We start from the raw sequence: 16,383 nt of genomic DNA, 5'->3' as shown, positions 1-16,383 counted from the left end.
CAGCCATCCTGGTGGCCAGTGTCTCTCCTTCCCTCTTACCAGGTCAGGTAGGTAGGTAGGTAGCCAGCCTTGCTTCTACCCGCGGTCCCGTCCCATTTCAACACCTCACGTGCCACGTCGTCGACCCTGGGCCTTGCTCGGTCGTCCTTCCATGCTCCGCTGCAGGAGTCCAGTCATGCGCATTTACATGTTTTGTATGTCATCATGTGTGGCAGGCAGCAGTGGTGGTGGGTCAAGTAAGGAAAGGGCGGCGCGGGGGAAAATGATGAATCAGGCTCACTCTTCCATCTTTTTGAATGCTTGCTGCTGCTGACACCACAACAGCGTCTTGGAGAAAAGAGTAGGGTACATAGCAGTGCAACTCGTGATTGACATCCGTCCATCCATCCGTTCGCATGCTTGCTTGCCTACATTTCCTACTGACGTGAGATCTGTTTCGGGACTCAGAATAATGGTGACTGGAGTGCGCGTCCGTCCGTTCTCAAGCTACCTACACTGATGCCGCTCAAATCGACTCGACTCAATTCGACAATGTCGAAACCCACCTATCCACCCACGAACCGACCGCCCTGCAGGTCGGTCTGATTAAAGTCCACCCATATGCCATGCCGTCCATCCAACGACGCCATCTTCGTAGTAGGTATGGTAGTGAGAAGATCAAAGCTCCGCCTCCTCCATCACCCATACATCCCAATGTAGTCAGTCACTCCATCCGTGCATCCACCCACCACATACTGCCACCGGCCATGGCGCCAACGCTTGCAACAAAACACGCCACCCCCCGGGTAAAGCAACGGCCAACCCATGAAGAATGATTTTTGGATTTCCGCTCCAACAACAGAACCTTGAACGCTAGAAGCACCACGACCACCATGCCCAACCAGCCGACCGACCGACCAACCGGCCAACCAACGAAGCGGATGGGGGAATAGAGAAAAAAAGACAAAAGCAAAAACCCCACCAAAAGAGCACCGTCCCGACCAACCAGCCAGCCAGCCTATCCGTCCTAGCACCTGCCCGGTTCCGCCTGCCTTACGTTGTGTTGTTGTTGTTGTTGTGTGTGGATTGAATCGAAGAGAAGGAGGTAAAAGAGGGAGAGTTGGGAGAGGAGGTGCATGTCTCGCCGCGATTCACGATGGATTATTTGCGCGAGGATTATGGTGGCGCGGAGGAGAGGTAGAGAGGGATTGGCGTTGCTCATGCGGCGAGCTCCTCGTCCGTCAGGTCGCGGTGGCGCGCGAGCACGAGGCGCTTGAACTCTTCAAAGTCCTTGTCCCAGAGCTCGGCGGCCTGGCCGTTGAGCGGGCTTGCGCTGTAGGTCGAGTGTCAGCATATCCAGGCCCAAGTAGCCAACAGCGGAGAAAAAAGTTTTTTGAGATGTCGTACTTGTTCGGTTCGCCCAGCAAGCTCTGCAGGCTGAGCAGGACCGTCTGGACATTGTAGATGGCGCTCCACTTTTCCTTGAGGATGTCGAGGCAGATGCGGCCGGAGAAGTCAATGTTGGGGTGGTAGATGGGCGTCTTGAAGAGGACCGTGGGCGCGGCGTAGGGGTAGTTGCTGGGGAAGCTGAACGACAGCTTGAGCGAGAGCCCCGCGTACGGCGTGCCCTCGGGCCCCTCAATCGTCGCCGTCCACTCGAGGAAGTTTGTCTCGTTGGGGAAGGCCGAGATGCCCGGCGACGGCGACATCATGAGCGTCATGAGCTCCGTTTGCAGTCTGTTTGTTGGCTCGCGGTTAGCTGTGGCCCCCGGTCGATCGTCTGCAGTTGCGCGTACCGCTTCGTGACATTGGTATTGTTGGAGGAGCCAGCGGCGGCAGGCTGCTTGGCCTCGGGGATCGAGTCGGTGGGGTTGTTGGCGGGGTTGACGGTCGAGTCCATGGTGGCTGGCGGTGATGGATCAAGCGTTGTTGGATTGAGCAACAGCAGTGAGAATCAGGGAGTATGGAAAGCTTCTTTTGGTTGCACGGCAGCAGAAGAAAAAGTAGCTTTGTGCGGCGGCGGGCAATGTAAGGATGGGTAGAAGCGCAAGAGGCGGCGGGAGTGGTGGTAGGAAAACTGGAAAGGTATGTGCAGGGGAGGTGGACGACGGGATGTTGCGTGGGTGCGGGCGCTAGTTTGGGGTTTCTAAGCTTCTTTGTTTACAGTCTGCTGTTCAACCCTCGGGCCCGGGCAACCGCCTGATCCGCATCAAGCGACCGACGCGAACCTGTCGCGTGCCCTGCCAATTCAACACCACGACTGCTTTTGCACAGCTTTGTGTCCCACAACCAAACCGCTGACCAGCGGCACTTTGATCTGCACGAGACCCGACTCCTGGGAAAGACACTTGATGGTCAATTCCAGGACCTTTGCGAGAGTGCTGATGTAGAGGGACTTCTGATGCATTAAACACCGCCCTACTCGCAAACTGGCTGACCGACGTGCTGCGAGTGGCAAGTTCTGACCATCAGACTTTCGCGATCTGTGCGCAATGGGAGCCGCGTGAAGAGCCTCAACTTGCGCATGTCAACAGCATAGATCTTCCCTGTCCTTTGAAAGCGATGGGCAGGATCTTCTGTCGCATCAGGTTGATCAGGTTTGAAGAAAAAGTGGCCACAGAGCAGCTTTTCTTTCCGCGACAAAATAATCAACAGCGAAATACCCGTGGTGTTTGCGATAGGCGCGCGCAAGATGGAGTTGGCGGGGAGTTGAAAATAAATGAGGGGGCGGGGAGCGATCTCTCTAGATATACCACCCCCTCCTCCATAATCGGCAAACAACAACACGTAGGCATGACGGCATGACATTCGCATGCTAATGCAGAAACACTCCTGCTGAGCATTTAGGAAACGGTGGTTTCGGCCTCTTTACGTCGGTACAGCCATGTTGGGTGTCATTGACGAGACATGACGTCGTAAACCCCGTCGGCTGCTAAGAATGGAAGAACGGGCGAGTTGACGGTGCGCATTCACCGAGACCGGTCGATAGCAAAAATGGCTTCATGAACACCTCCTTCCGTCGCCGTCAATGTCACAGACATGACGTCGCGGAGAGCCGTCGCTAAGAATGGTGCCGAATGGCATCGTGAAGAGTTCGAGGGCATAAGTACTGAGGTTGGTCTGAGACCAATTGACCTATCTTTAGACGGCGGACGGCAGCAGACGACGTCCAGTGGGCATCCATGACAACGGCAGGCCGCATTGGTTGCGGAGATGAAGTTCGCGTATCTAGGCGACGGCGCGCGGTGGTGATTCTGTACAGCGGAGGCCTGAACTGGAGAAGGAGGACTTGATCATGCCGTGGTAGCACAAGCGACGGCTACATACATATCGGTATGCCAGATGATGATGGATGTCTGAGTACTCTGTCGCCAAGCAGACTGTGCGTAGCACATGGCTGCAAATCCATGCTCTTCGCAGACAGCGGCCCGTACGAAGGCGGCGAAGCGAGACGCCTCTGGGCCGAGAAGGGCAAGAGAAGGAAAGAAAAAAAGAGAAACTGCTGGCTAGCGGCTAGTCGTAGTAGGGAGAAAAGGGAGCTATTTTTGACTTGGGACAGCAAAATGGTTCGGACCGTGTTTCCGAACGGCATATGCCCGCCGACATGAAGCATCGGCGCTGTGCTCGTGCAGGCGCATACTGGCGCATGAACGGGGAGAATGCAAATAGGTTAGTCAAATAGTAGATGCGTCGAGAGTAGAAATGAAAGCAAGTGCAGTAGGTACAAGCAATAAGCAATGGCAATGCGGCGGAAGTGAGGGTGCTGACATAGCAGCCACTGGCTTGCGGAATGGAATGGCATTTCGGCAGCGTTTCAGGCGCGAGAAGCCCGACCGGCCGGTCAGCCATGCAACAACGACAGAGCCTGTGATGTTTCTGGAATGTTGCTGGGGGTCTGTCACAAGATTCCGGCCGCTTTGGGAGTCTGGAAGTCTGGGAGTCGTTCGGAGCAGACTGAGAACGAAGCAGAAGCACTGCACAGCCCGCACGGCGGCGGGGCACGGGCTGCTGATGCTGCGGGCCTCGGCGGCGGATGGTCATTGTGGCGCGCGAGAAGACGATGTCGAGGTGGTGACGAGTGATGGACGGATGGCCCGGACGACGCAGAGAACGAAAAACGCGTCGTGGGGATGGGCGCAGGGGGGCCATAAATTAAAGTGCAAAAGTTAGAGGATCGATCATCCTGATTCCTCCCTCTGACGCTACGTCAACAAGCTCCAAGTCCAACGCTCTTCTCTGGCGCAGCCTGCACGCAAGACGCAAGCCCGCTGCCAGTTGGCAAGCCTTCCCCGGCCACCACAGTCCTTGTCCCGCACCTTGTGAAACCATCCCTCTCCCTCTGCCGACTCGTCCCTGCCTTCCTGCTTCCTTCGACTCCATATCTCGACCGACGCTGCTCCTTCGTCTACACCACGCTCCCTCACCCTACATGGACCCGACGCCCTAGACTGCGCCCTGAGCCAACGAGGCCACAGCTCGACACCATGTGGCAGCGCACAAAGCACGGCAGCAAAGCCAGCTTCGACAAGCTATGGGGCTGGGCAGACAAACTCGGCGCCCCCGTCAACCGTCTCTCCAACAAACTGGGCTCCGAAGCCTTTTGGCCCACCACCCTCGACAAGGAGAGCGACAAGGCTGCCCGCATCCTCAGAAGTTTTTGCAGTACGCAACTCTCCTACCACAAGCCTGTCTCGACTAACCCGTCCTCCAGAAGATGGCTTCTACGAAGAGGAACTTCTCACCACCATCGACGGGCCCAAGCAAAAGCAAAAAGTTCTCAAAAAGATTCCAACAGAGGTCTGACCTGACCCCGCACTCGCCCCTCCGTGACCCCCAGCTGACGTCGTCCCAGGTCATTCGTAATGCCAAAGGACTCGCCATTTTCACCACCATGCGCAGCGGACTCTGGATATCAGGCGCAGGCGGCAGCGGCATTCTCGTCGGCCGCATGGAAGACGGAAACTGGTCGCCTCCCTCGGGAATCATGCTCCACACTGCCGGTCTCGGTTTTCTCGTCGGCGTCGACATTTACGACTGCGTCGTCGTCATCAACACACAAGAAGCATTGGAAGCATTTGCAAAAGTACGATGTACATTGGGCGGAGAAGTGAGCGCAGTCGCCGGTCCGCTCGGCGTCGGAGGCATCGTCGAAACCGAGGTTCACAAGCGCCAAGCGCCCGTTTTTAACTACATGAAGTCAAGAGGTCTTTACGCCGGTGTTCAGATTGACGGGACGGTGGTCATTGAGCGGGCGGACGAAAACGAAAAATTTTACGGTGAGAGATTAGGACTGGCAGACATTCTCGCCGGCAAAGTTCAAAATCCCCCCCTGGAGTTGCGCACTTTGATGGAGACTATCAAGGCAGCGCAAGGAGACGCTGAATTCGACCAAAAACTCCTATCAACCGAGCCCTCGCCCAGCGATTTTGAACTGGATACCGACCACATCTTTGGTGTCCCGGACAAGATGGATCCTGATCCGTATGGAGTTTTGGCATTAGAGAAGGAAGGCCTGCATATCGTCGAAGCCGGATCGCATAAACGACCAACCAGCGAACAGTTCGAATTCAACCCGAGTCCGCAGAGTCCCATTTACAGCACATTTAGCAGACGGAGCGTTGATGGACGCAGCATACGAACCACGAGCCGGCGGAGTAGCTGGAGAGCGAGCACACTCAGCACTTCTACGATGGACCGTGGAATGCAAACTTGCGACATGGGTGTTCAGACGGAACATTTCGACTCTCAGTCCGTGAACAGTCCGAGCATGTCCGCAACAACGCGATCAGTCATGGCGGAAATTCCGGAAGATGACGTCCTTGCCGAACCCGAACCCATGCCGAGACAGGGGTCTGTGAGTGAGGTCACCAAGCATACGGAAGTACGGCAGAAAGAGCCTACGGAGCAACACGAGACGGCAGCTGAGAAGGATGCGGAAACGGCAACGAAGAAAGAGTCGGCTGTGCAAGAAGAGTCGGAAGCCTCTGATTCGGACGACGATGACGAATTCGAGGACGGTTTGGAGGAGCCTATCGTGGCAGAGGTTCAACAAGCCACTCAACCCCAGGCTATCCGTGCCAGACTCGTCACCGTTACAAAGCCAGCGGCGCCGAAGCTCCCCCCGCGGAATCCTATCCGCAACCGCAAGGGCCCTCTCGTTATCAACGCCGATCCAGAGAACTCCAGCTTCGCGCACGAGGCCAGCGCTTCGCCTCGCTCTCCCATGTCGTCATCCGAGCGCCCTTCTGCTAGCACCATCGATAGCGCGTCGTCCTTTAGCTCCCGCGACTCAGTCTCTTCGGTTGAAGCCGTGAGTGAGCACCTGGACAGGACCAAGCTCGAGGACGTGGAGACGGTCCGCGGCAGCGTCAACGAGGACCGCTCACGTTACTTTGACAAATTCTACCCAAGCCCAGCGAGCTCTCACGGCCGCAAGAGCCCGGTCAGCGAGGACTTTTCGTAATGATTGGGCTCTGTCGAGGGACTTGACGATGATTATTGTCTAATGTCCTTTCCAATTTTCTTTTGTGTTTGAATTCCCCCGGCCAGCATTTGTGTCTGGCGTCTGGAATGGCTTGCGGCTTGCTTGATTGCGCGATATCTCATCTGGGTCTCACATGCGGGAGGTGTTTTGGACAGGTTTCTTCTTTTCCTATGAGCGTGCAACGACAGACATGGGGGATTTACCGGTACTCATCACGGAAGAGGGCAGGGGTGCGAGACGGTTTGTTGTTCACTTCTGCAAAGCCCAGCGCTTTTGGCCCAGTGCCGTTTTCACCCAAACTCCTTTAATCTTCATCTTCGATTCATCAGCGGTCCTGGAAGGATTGGACAAGGTAGTGGTTCACCGCATTGGTCATACTATCATGGCTTCGTCCCACTTGGGTCTTCTTCCCTTTCTCCTTGGAACCCATTTTTCCTTTTTCTTGTCCAAACCAAACCTCTTTTTTTTTTTTTTTCTTCGCCGATTGACGAGTAAGAAGCCACGTCCAATGTCCATATGCTCATTTTTCTCCACCTTCTCCTTACCTGTCTGCCTAACTGTGTAACTGCAAGCTTGTCTGGGCCGATTCGTCGACTTGCGCACGTTGATGATGAACAAAAATACTCCAATGATTCCATCACCATCACTGCCTTTCCTTAAGAAGTCTTTCGATATGTGCCTGACACGTCAGCTGTGGAAGAAACCAGGCAAAGACGTCCCGCCAACTTCCGGAAATCGCGCCATGTCGCGCGCGGCTCTGGATGACTCCTCAGCCTGCGGTGCCTTCCTGCACGCCGGGCGATGCCGAGGGTTGAGAGGTGCTGCCGATTGGATTGGAGTGGACCGGCTCGCCGTCTCGCGGTATCGCTACTCCTTTGTCGGAAGAAGAGATGGTGTCGTTGGGTTGATGGGCAAAAAAGAAGAGTCAAATAGGCGATGCCGACGGCGATATGAGCATGACAGCAAGAGTCACACCGACTTTTTTGGCAACGGACCTATGGTGATGGGGGATCTTTGGAAGGGACGGGTGAGCTTATGCTGTGGGGTTCTGCGGATGGACGTCATGGTGCGTTGCTGCTGTGGCGATGTCAGCGGGGTGCAGCGCAGCGCAGCAGTGGTGGTCGATGGGCCTTTTGGGCCAGTGGTGGAGGGCAGGCAGGCAGGCAGGCATGGCGGCGACGGATGGACGGACACGCGGACGGACGGGAGCATCACGCGCACCTGGGCACCTGTCTTTACGATGGGGAGATGGACTGGCTGGAACAGGTGGACGGTTGTCTGGACTTTTGACGAGATTGTGGGTGAGGCCTGAACCCACAAGTCGCTGAGGTGCTGCCCGCGCCGAGAAGAACATGGCTGACATGGAGGCGAAGTGCAAGATGTCTCCATCAACCAAGCCCAGAGCTCTAGACCAAGAATCCCCAGATACAGACGTGGAGCCTCTCACCCTCTACCAATCTGCAGCTTCAATCTAGACCCTTCTTGCGGTTTGGCGGTGTTTTGAAACAGAACAAACCACCTATTCGCCTTGAGTTGCTTGTTTCGATGCTGCGGGCTGATCTGACGCGTCTTGTATCAAGGCCGGCGGAGGGCGGCCAGAGCCGCTGCGCGACATTTTTTGGTCTTGGGGAAGTGGAGGCTGCCTGCTTGCCTGGTGCCTTGCCGCCTTGACTGCTGCTGTGTGTTCAAGACAGCTCAGAGTCCATGAGAAGTCAGAATCTATGCACTGCGTATCTTTGACAAATACTTTGTAAAGGTGAGAATAGAAGACTGGAGGTTAGGTGAGGTCGACGAGTGTACTATTCTTAGTGAGGGTGGGATGAGAGCAAAGAGTTGATGCGAGCCGGGATGCTGGGACCCTAGCGATCCATGCCCATGCTGCATCCCCTTCCTCGCTCGTACTTGACCGCGTCTCTCTCACACCGCAAACCACGCTGCGGCTTCATTCCGCGAAATACTCCAACTTCTTCGTCTTCTCCCAGTGTCTTGATGTCTCTTTTTCCAATGGCACCCGCTGCCGGACTAATCGCCCGGCTCTCACGTAAAGCAGCCACCCGTCGCCCGCCATGGCCGCCTCTTTCCTCAGTGTCTTCTCCCGTCCTAATCTCGTCTCTGCTAACCGCGTGCTCCGCTCCAGCCTCTTCCTTTGATTGTGGCATTCCGTATCCTTCGCCCCTTCATCCATGTCGGCATCGAACAATGTCGAGTGGCTGGTCTGCCCTACCCTGCCCTCCGGTCCATGTACCTGCTTGGCATCATCCGTCCGTCCACACAATTCTGCCGTCAGATGAAGTTGTTCGTCTCCGGCCAGCAAACATACGAGACGCCTCTTTTTCGGCTGGCTGGCCACTTGCAGAACCCAACCCGCCACGCACCCGTCGTGATGATGACGCTGCTGCTGATGGTGATGCGCGCCATGGATGACGGCGGCCTTCGCCCCGGCCTCGCGCCCTTCTTGTCTCCTCGGTTGTTCACCATGTCCGTCTGAAGTCCACACGCTTTGCGCTGCGCTCACGCTCTTGGGCGAGCCGGCCGGCCAGCCAAACCAGTCGGAGCCTTCCTTCTCTGAGCCCTCTCAGATGGCCCTTCGTTTTGGCAGTCGTATGCGACCTGCATCATCAAGACAAAGCCCCGCCATGCCATCCGCCAGGTCGCCCGCCGCGAGGCCCGCAGAGCCGCCTGCATGCATGGTATCAGGCGTCATCGTGGTCGTTGGTGTTGCCGCCTCCAGATCGTTTGTCCCCTTGTTGGCAATTCTTGAGGGTTTCGCCGGCCCATTGCAGCTGGAGAGGCCCTAGGAGGAAGAGCATCTGATCCTCATCCCCTTCCTCCCATCCATCTTTGTCCATGGACTGCAACCGTCATGACGCGACTGAACGACTAGCTTCCTTGGCCATCACGTCCTGGGTCCGCGAGCCAATCTCATGCATCGTACCCTCGCTTGCTTGTTGCCTTGCCCTCTCTTACACCTGACTGACTGACGGACTGACAGGAAGCAACCACGGCGGCGTCGGCGGTGGTCGACACTGCCCCTGCAGCCCTATCTTAGATGCATGCCTTCGCGCGATGCTGACTGCTCCTTGTCTCTCTTTCACACTCTTGCTGCGCCGTATCCATGTCTCTGATTTCCTCCTCCCTGTTCCTATTTGTGGTTCTCCTCGTCACCGTTTCTTCTGAACCTACATACGTACGCATCATCTATCCCACCCAACTACAGACCTGGGCGGCACGCGGCGGCAGTGAGTGGCAGCAGCAGCGGCAGAACAGGGCTTCATGCCATGCAACTGCACACCGTAGGGCTGCATATGTGGTCGACAGGACGCCTTTCGTCAACCGACTGGTTCGCCCTTTCAATCACTTCCAGTCTGTCTGTATACCGTCTTCCCGGCCGTCTAGCCGTCTGGACGTTGCTTAGCTGCCCATCATCCACACGTTGCCAAGCAGGGCTTTCGCATTGACTCTCCTTCTCCAGAGTGCTGCAGCAGTCAAAGTGAGAGCAATCTCTGATATATAAGGCACCAGAGTCTTCTCACTGTTCACTGCAATCACTACCACACGGGCTTTTGGGCATTTCTTGGAGCAAGCGAGCATCATCCGAGTTTTGATATTCTCTCTATTGTCTTTCCGCGTTTGTCGTTGTCGAATCTTCAGAGCCAACGAGTCCAACATCCCAACAACGCCTTGAGCTCTGCCTCATCAGCTCTCCTCCATATCGACTCCATCATCCTCGCCATCTCTCATCACCATCCGCCTATCCGTCCACTCATCCCGCCTGGAAAGCATGTGCTACCAAGTCACGGAGCGCTACGCCGTCTGCCGCTGCCTGTACCACAAGCACGCCGTCGACCCGTGCGCGCAGTACGGCCATTCCGGCCACTCGGTCCAGGAGAAGACGGTGCTCGTCGGCTATGCGTGCAGCGTGCACAGCGCCAGCCGCAGCACCAGTATGTCGAGCATGAAGGCTTCGGGCGCAGTTGGCTCTGGGGGAAGAAGTGCGGCAGTCGAAGCGTCCGGAAGGTTGTCGTCTGGTGCTGTTGGAGGGGCACTGCGTGGCATGGGATCGTCGCTGTTGCCTCCGCCTCCTGCCTCTTTTTCTGCGCCGCTGGCCTTTTCCAATGACGCAGGCGCACGCATTGGTGGTGGATTGGAGACGGCGTCGCCTCTGCGTCTGACTGCTGCTCGCCGTCATCTGCGTGGAGTTGGAGTCGGCGCTGCGGCTGAGCGGCGGCATCGTTATCGCAGATTTTGAACAGTCAGTGTCTGAGTCCTTGACATTGAACGAGGCTTGCCGACCGCCCGGACGTTGCGAGCAGACAGACGTCTCGGTGCGGTGCAGTCGGTCGACTCCAATCGACAAGCGAGAGCGGAGAGCGCAGAGCAGGAAGGGAGAAGAGGAGGCGGGCAGGAAGACGCAAGCCAGACTCACACGCGTGGCGGACGGATGGACAGAGACGACACGAAGACAGAACATGATCCGATACGACGCAACGACGTGACGCAGCCGCGTCAAGAGGGCGTGGTATTGGGAGTCTCCAAACGTCGCCGACGACCACCATTCCCCCTTTGCCCCTTTCCCATCTTTCTTTCTCAACATCATCGTCTCACAGATTTTCCCCGGCGCTTGCATCCATTTCATCTCGTTTCACTTCATGTTTGGCTGGCTCTCTGACATGCTCATGTAGCGCAGCATAGCGAGGCGTAGGTCTGTTGCTCTGTTGTCGTTTGGCCAGTTTGTTTGAAAAACGGGGGTTTGGCGGTTGTGGGCTTCCATTCTTTTTCGTCAATGGTATTCGTCGAGCGCATTCTGAGGGCAGAGGTACAGGCAAATGTGGGCGGCTGGCTGGGTCATTTTTGCGCGGGTCATGTCTTTGTTCCATTTCGGTCTTCAAGTGTTTGCTTTCTTTTGGTAGATATGCGTCATTCGCTTGCATTGTTGGGGGTGTGTAGACAGAAAATCTCAACAGACTTGTCGAATGAGCCTGCGTAGCCGTACGGTGATCACGTTGCGAAGGTGGTGGTGGACTAGGTAGCTTAGAACGCGTGTCCAGGCTTTCAACATCATTCGCACTCGATTGATTGGCTGCTCGTCTCTTCTTGGGTAGTCATTTGACAGCTGAGGTATGTTGCCTGCTTGCCTGCCTGCCTGCCTGGCTCCCTTGTGACTGGCAGGTGCCCTTGTCCCTGTGCGTGTTTGGGTGCGTATAAAATGATCAAGACCCGCTCGCGATTGCAGTCTTCTACTTCTTCACTCTCCTGGTTTCCCACCAGGAATAGGGAGGAGTGCATCACCACTATTACTGCTGTCACGGCATGCAGTTTTGCATCACTTTCCTTGTTTTGGCTGGGCTCGACAGTGACTTTGTTGTTTGGCACGGCCGGGCCAATGAGATTCTCCGATTGCTATGGTCATTTAAGTGGTAAATGATCTCATCGTGTTGGAAAGGTGATGAAATTCACCGTCGCCCCTGAATGACGAAACCGCAGGTTTTCGCCCGCGCGTCTTCTCTGCGGTCGACCTGCCCATCACCGAGGGCAGCCAAGACACAGAAGTGAACACTTGCGGTCGTTTGCAGTTTGCAGGGACCGCAAGTGGAATCTTCGGCTCGACTCACTCCCAGGCACAGTCGAATTGAAAGCCGGATCCTGTCTCCAGGTCATTGTGCCAGGCTTGTTACTCCTGGATTCCGTGGGGGCTTGGGTGGTTTTTATAGATGAGGAGAGAGGAGGTTTGGAGCTTGGTGCTCAGTACAAGTGATCACTTGGGCAGAGAAAGCCGCGTGATTCGATCGGAGCTGCTCTGGTCATGCGGTTGGTCCGTGGCTGAGCAGTCCGGCTACCGTGATCGAGAAATGATCAGGGGTTGCTAAGCAGGTATAAAAACGACGACGCTCAACCTCGCGCTGCTTGAACCTGCAAGGAAGTGGAGTTGAGTCTCAAAGACCTCGGATTTCCAACCATCGACAAGTTTTTCACTTGCGGCTGCGGTGCCCTTGGCTCTCAATACTTGAGCGAGCTTGCGCTAGCCATGAGAAGCTGCTGAAATTTCATCGACGGTGACACGGTGCAGGAATGAGTTCTACGTACAATGCTACTAGAGGGTACTGAGGTTGTGCAGAAACGGTGCCCTACGTTGCGATGTGATGCTGAAAGAAAGATAGGAGCGGAGTGCTTTAGAAGTCTCGCCGCAAGATGACTCGCTACCGGCAAAAGAAGCCGCACTTACAATGCGCTCTTGGTGCCAAAGGCAGTGAAAAACCTTTTGATAGAGCGTCTTTGAAGTAGGGAGGGGTTGTTTCTGGCGACTGCGAGTCTGCCAACGCAGGGGCGGCTGCCTTTTTATAGTGCCAGAAGTGCGGCCCAAGCGCTGACCTGACGGAAGAGGCAGCGACTTGTGCGAGAAGGCGGCCTGGCTCGTGACAGGTCACCTGCTCGAATCTGCCTTGGGCTTCGTTGGATGTGCTGGCATGAGATTGCAGGCCGCTGGTACTTAAACCCCCTGTCCTCACGGCCCTTCTAGACAACGTTCACTCTGGGACTTCATTTCCTCACGCTCGATCGAGGATTTTGACTGCCTTCACGACATGGCAACCGTGACACTTTTGCGTGGGTCGCTTTCGCAAGATTCTTAACTCTTTCGTGCGCGCCTCCTGAGCCCAGTCTGATCAAGTAATCTCACCACCACCACCATCACCACTCAAAGTCTTTCCCCAGCATACATTCCTATCGTCACCAATCTCCACCATCAATCGCCCACCCAAAAAAATCATGGCACTTACGAGCCCCTGTCATCTCCGCTCCAAACCACCCGACATCACACTCACCGCACGCACCACACGAACCGTGCATCGCTACCACACTTCAGAGCTCCCTCGATCGCACCAAAAGGCAAAAAGGCCCCGAAGATGCTAGGTCGGCCAGGACTCGAAGCTGGGTCTCCATGTGGCGAGGTTCAAGACAGCAAAGAGCAATTGAGAAAGTCCCACTCTCTTCTCTCAGAGGCGCTTGACACGTCCCCCAGATTTCGTCGCCATCCGCCTATTCTACCAAGTCCGTTCAATTTGTCTCCACACACAAGAAGGCTTGATCTTGGCTTTGGTGTCTCACTACATCATTGGTCGCGGAAAATCTTCTTCACAGACATCACCAATTTGTAGTACCCAATGCAGCCAACTTTTCTCAAATTCTTCCTTCGGTATTTTGTGTGGGGAGACTGGAATGCGCAGGGTCCGATATTAGAGTAGTGGTGGAAGAGAAAAGAACTGACTGCGGTTTGTTCGATGGCAGCAATGTTCTCTACGCAACTCGAGCCTACTCACCTGGCGAGGTAAACGACAGCAGTCCATGTCCTTAAAGAATGAGCCGCTCGCTTCTTTACTTCTATTTCCTTCCAGAGGCGTTTGATATGTCACCCAGAATCTGTCTTCATCCTCCTCTCCATTAAGTCCGTTCAATCAATTCCGTCTCCACGAAGAATCGTACCTGCCTGCCCAAACAACACTTTAACGGCAGCTTCTGCGGTGGCGGACCCGCAGCTTGCTGCAACAGCCAAGAAGGCAGAAGAATCCACCTCGGAGCCGACTACTTCTCAAGATGTCGTGGAAATTTCTCCTGGTCAAGACCTCACGGTCGTCCTCAAAGGCGGAAACATCAGACTCAAAATCGAACAGGATGTCTTGGGGAAGATCAACATCTCGGGTGTCAGAACCGGGAGTCTGAGGCCTACGCTGGTATGGATATGCCATAGTCTTTGGGTGTATTTGCTGACTATTTCCTGTGATGTAGGTTGAGCGTCCGGGAAGCTTTGACGTCACCCTTGCGAAGCATCAGTTCGGCGACAAGTTCGATTTCTTGGGCCTCCCTGGCGAAATCCGCAATCGAATTTACTCATTCGTTTTTGAGCATGAGGACTCGTGTTCCGCGTTGGTCTCACAGTCCGACAGTCAAATCAAATGTTTTCCGGTATTCTATAACAAAAGGGCGCTTTGGCCAGTCCGCTTCCTCGCGCGCATGAACGGGTACTTCGCTGCTGATTGCCGTAATGACTGCGAACATGACTTCAAATGCGATTATCAATGTGGAATTCCTTTTCTCAACCACCAAACCTCGCGCGAGACTACTCCATGGCTGATGAGTAGACATTTCGTGGTCGACGGCGACAAGCAAGCACTCGCTTTGTGCAAGTCAATCAATAGGATAGGCTTCTACGACCTGGAAAAATGGGATGGCTCGCTCTACCTGAGCATAAATCAGTGGCAGGGCTCCAGGGAATTCACAGAGTGGGTGCCACTGCTTCTTGACTCGGGTTGGTCCCGCGAAATTGTAATTTCGGGCATAAGCCCCAGGCATTCTCCGCCTGGTCAGAGGTCAAGATTCAAACTGGAAGACACTCCACTTGGCCAGCAACTGGTCGCCTGCGGCCGCAAGAAGCTTCCAACATTCGTCATGGTATTTCAGAGTATCAGTATCGAGGTCAAGCAATCGCAGATCAACTACGCCCTCAGTGGCTTCGCAAGCGGTCTGAGCTTATCCCCTCAGATGCTTCTTGCCAAACGGATCTACGAGGCAATGCAAAGCTGGGTCAGCCGTGGTAGCGTCATCTTGAGGACTTCGCCTTCAAGTCGATACTACTAGCCAAAGTAGCGCAGAAAACGCATGGAATCCTTGCGCTTGGAGAGGTTACGTGATGAGAAAAGGAAGGTTGGACGGAGAACTTACGGGAAGGCTCGAGCGACTTCATGGGAAATTGGGAATGTATACTGACGCAGAAAAGTGCTCTTGCGCTCCTGCCTTGGAGAGTTCATGTGATGAGACAAGGAAGGTTGGAGGAAGAAATTGGTGGAAGGCGCGGCTTCATGGAAATGTAATCTGAAGCCGACAAGTGTATTCTTGCATTCCTGCCTCGCAGTCGCGAGGGGCAGCAACTTGACCACTTCAGCATGCTGCCGCCTCTCCTCGCGGTGGAGACGATGAAACAAGCAAGTACCTAGACATTGAACGACAAAAGCAGAAAGTTTCAGAATCTCTCCATAATCGACATCTCATTTCCATGTTCGGATACCTGGACGAGAAATGTACGCCGCGCTACCTGGATTGCTACCATATTTGCTACCGCCGCCGCCTTCGCTTATGAATACCTGGTGCCATGCGAAATGCTAGTAGTCTTGTATGTCATGAGGTCTGGCTGCTGCGGAGTCGCTCCTGCCCCAGCCCCTGACGCCCAAATTGCGGAGCCGAGGTGACTCGTTGGATGACTCGTAGAAGGGGAAAAAGCAAGAGCGACGGACTGCAACTTCCGTCCTTTCCAGCGCGGAACACATGAACCCTGCGAAGACTTTGGTGGTATCAAAACCTCGTCTCTTGACCTCTTTTCCCACTTTTCTTCTCTACCCTATTCGCTCATGGCGTCAAAGATGCCAAAATGAGCTACGGTAATCTCACACTCTGGCTCCTGACCGCTATACACTGCTGGCGCACACAGCCCCTAACTTTCAAGTGTTGGATGACATTGGTCGCATACCATTCAGCGCAAAATTTCAACATTACAAAAGTGTCTACCCCCATCCAATTCTCATGAAATGCTCAAATCAATCTGGAAAAATGGTGGCAGCAGTGCAGCACGACAACGGAAGCCTCCTTCGAATTCTGAGATCGCCAAGCAGTCATCGCTGTCGGCACTGTATGAGATGGCTGGCGAGAATCAACCCATTGCTTCCCGCGCCTTGCTTTGGCTTGCTTTTCTTTCATAGGCTATCGGCAGTCTTCTGCAACATCTACAAGAAGTAATGGCGCATCATCATTGCGTCGCAGTGATACAAATTTCCTAACAAGCACACTCATCTGCAAGTAGAATCCGCTGTTGGCGACTTGTTTGGTTGAGCTGTCTGCGTCGTTGGATGGGGGAGGATTTGGGGGTTTGGAGG

The 16,383-nt window shown here is 54.9% G+C and overlaps 7 protein-coding genes across 7 annotated transcripts; 5 read left to right on the top strand and 2 right to left on the bottom strand.

Moving 5' to 3' along the window:
• Window positions 1–1,006: 1,006 nt before the first annotated feature.
• BKA78DRAFT_185477 (ubiquitin-conjugating enzyme/RWD-like protein) lies at window positions 1,007–2,138 on the bottom strand. Its single transcript, XM_066883496.1, has 3 exons — window positions 1,776–2,138; window positions 1,387–1,716; window positions 1,007–1,312 (listed from the first exon to the last, which is right to left on the bottom strand). Exons 1-3 carry the CDS (start codon window positions 1,877–1,879, stop codon window positions 1,198–1,200), a joined length of 549 nt encoding a protein of 182 aa, XP_066741144.1. The 5' UTR covers window positions 1,880–2,138; the 3' UTR covers window positions 1,007–1,197.
• A 2,325-nt stretch (window positions 2,139–4,463) lies between these two features.
• Window positions 4,464–6,442, top strand: BKA78DRAFT_332942 (uncharacterized protein; the record flags this gene model as incomplete). Its single annotated transcript, XM_066890030.1, has 4 exons — window positions 4,464–4,641; window positions 4,691–4,752; window positions 4,775–6,136; window positions 6,158–6,442. The coding sequence occupies 4 exons, from the start codon at window positions 4,464–4,466 to the stop codon at window positions 6,440–6,442; spliced, it is 1,887 nt and encodes a 628-aa protein (XP_066741143.1).
• Window positions 6,443–6,756: 314 nt separating this feature from the next.
• BKA78DRAFT_185454 (uncharacterized protein) lies at window positions 6,757–8,150 on the top strand. The gene is made up of 2 exons (XM_066883495.1): window positions 6,757–7,764; window positions 7,837–8,150. The coding sequence occupies exons 1-2, from the start codon at window positions 7,071–7,073 to the stop codon at window positions 7,965–7,967; spliced, it is 825 nt and encodes a 274-aa protein (XP_066741142.1). The 5' UTR covers window positions 6,757–7,070; the 3' UTR covers window positions 7,968–8,150.
• Window positions 8,054–8,930, top strand: BKA78DRAFT_185447 (uncharacterized protein). Its single transcript, XM_066883494.1, has one exon. It carries the CDS (start codon window positions 8,333–8,335, stop codon window positions 8,885–8,887), a length of 555 nt encoding a protein of 184 aa, XP_066741141.1. The 5' UTR covers window positions 8,054–8,332; the 3' UTR covers window positions 8,888–8,930.
• Window positions 8,931–10,244: 1,314 nt separating this feature from the next.
• On the top strand, window positions 10,245–10,712 carry BKA78DRAFT_298242 (uncharacterized protein; the record flags this gene model as incomplete). Its single annotated transcript, XM_066886883.1, has 1 exon — window positions 10,245–10,712. One exon carries the CDS (start codon window positions 10,245–10,247, stop codon window positions 10,710–10,712), a length of 468 nt encoding a protein of 155 aa, XP_066741140.1.
• A 352-nt stretch (window positions 10,713–11,064) lies between these two features.
• BKA78DRAFT_298241 (uncharacterized protein) lies at window positions 11,065–11,394 on the bottom strand (the record flags this gene model as incomplete). Its single annotated transcript, XM_066886882.1, has 1 exon — window positions 11,065–11,394. The coding sequence occupies one exon, from the start codon at window positions 11,392–11,394 to the stop codon at window positions 11,065–11,067; it is 330 nt and encodes a 109-aa protein (XP_066741139.1).
• A 2,355-nt stretch (window positions 11,395–13,749) lies between these two features.
• BKA78DRAFT_374505 (uncharacterized protein) lies at window positions 13,750–15,094 on the top strand (the record flags this gene model as incomplete). Its single annotated transcript, XM_066892796.1, has 3 exons — window positions 13,750–13,787; window positions 13,857–14,190; window positions 14,246–15,094. 3 exons carry the CDS (start codon window positions 13,750–13,752, stop codon window positions 15,092–15,094), a joined length of 1,221 nt encoding a protein of 406 aa, XP_066741138.1.
• Between the last annotated feature and the right edge of the window lie 1,289 nt (window positions 15,095–16,383).

Source organism: Phyllosticta capitalensis, assembly GCF_038381095.1.
Source record: "Phyllosticta capitalensis strain CBS 128856 chromosome Unknown BKA78scaffold_9, whole genome shotgun sequence".
Classification (NCBI taxonomy): Eukaryota; Fungi; Ascomycota; class Dothideomycetes; order Botryosphaeriales; family Phyllostictaceae; genus Phyllosticta; species Phyllosticta capitalensis.
The sequence above is the reverse complement of the archived record's forward strand: the minus strand, read 5'-3'. Positions and strand labels throughout refer to the sequence as shown.

What these genes read in the sequence shown, in the direction of transcription:
- BKA78DRAFT_185477 (XM_066883496.1), bottom strand. Translation starts at nt 1,879, where the DNA reads ATGGACTCGACCGTCAACCCCGCCAACAACCCCACCGACTCGATCCCC. An exon ending in AATACCAATGTCACGAAGCG is followed by an intron (nt 1,717 to 1,775) that starts GTACGCGCAACT and finishes GCCAACAAACAG; the next exon opens with ACTGCAAACGGAGCTCATGA. An exon ending in TTGCTGGGCGAACCGAACAA is followed by an intron (nt 1,313 to 1,386) that starts GTACGACATCTC and finishes CTCGACCTACAG; the next exon opens with CGCAAGCCCGCTCAACGGCC.
- BKA78DRAFT_185454 (XM_066883495.1), top strand. Translation starts at nt 7,071, where the DNA reads ATGATGAACAAAAATACTCCAATGATTCCATCACCATCACTGCCTTTC. An exon ending in GACTTTTGACGAGATTGTGG is followed by an intron (nt 7,765 to 7,836) that starts GTGAGGCCTGAA and finishes ATGGAGGCGAAG; the next exon opens with TGCAAGATGTCTCCATCAAC.
- BKA78DRAFT_185447 (XM_066883494.1), top strand. Translation starts at nt 8,333, where the DNA reads ATGCCCATGCTGCATCCCCTTCCTCGCTCGTACTTGACCGCGTCTCTC.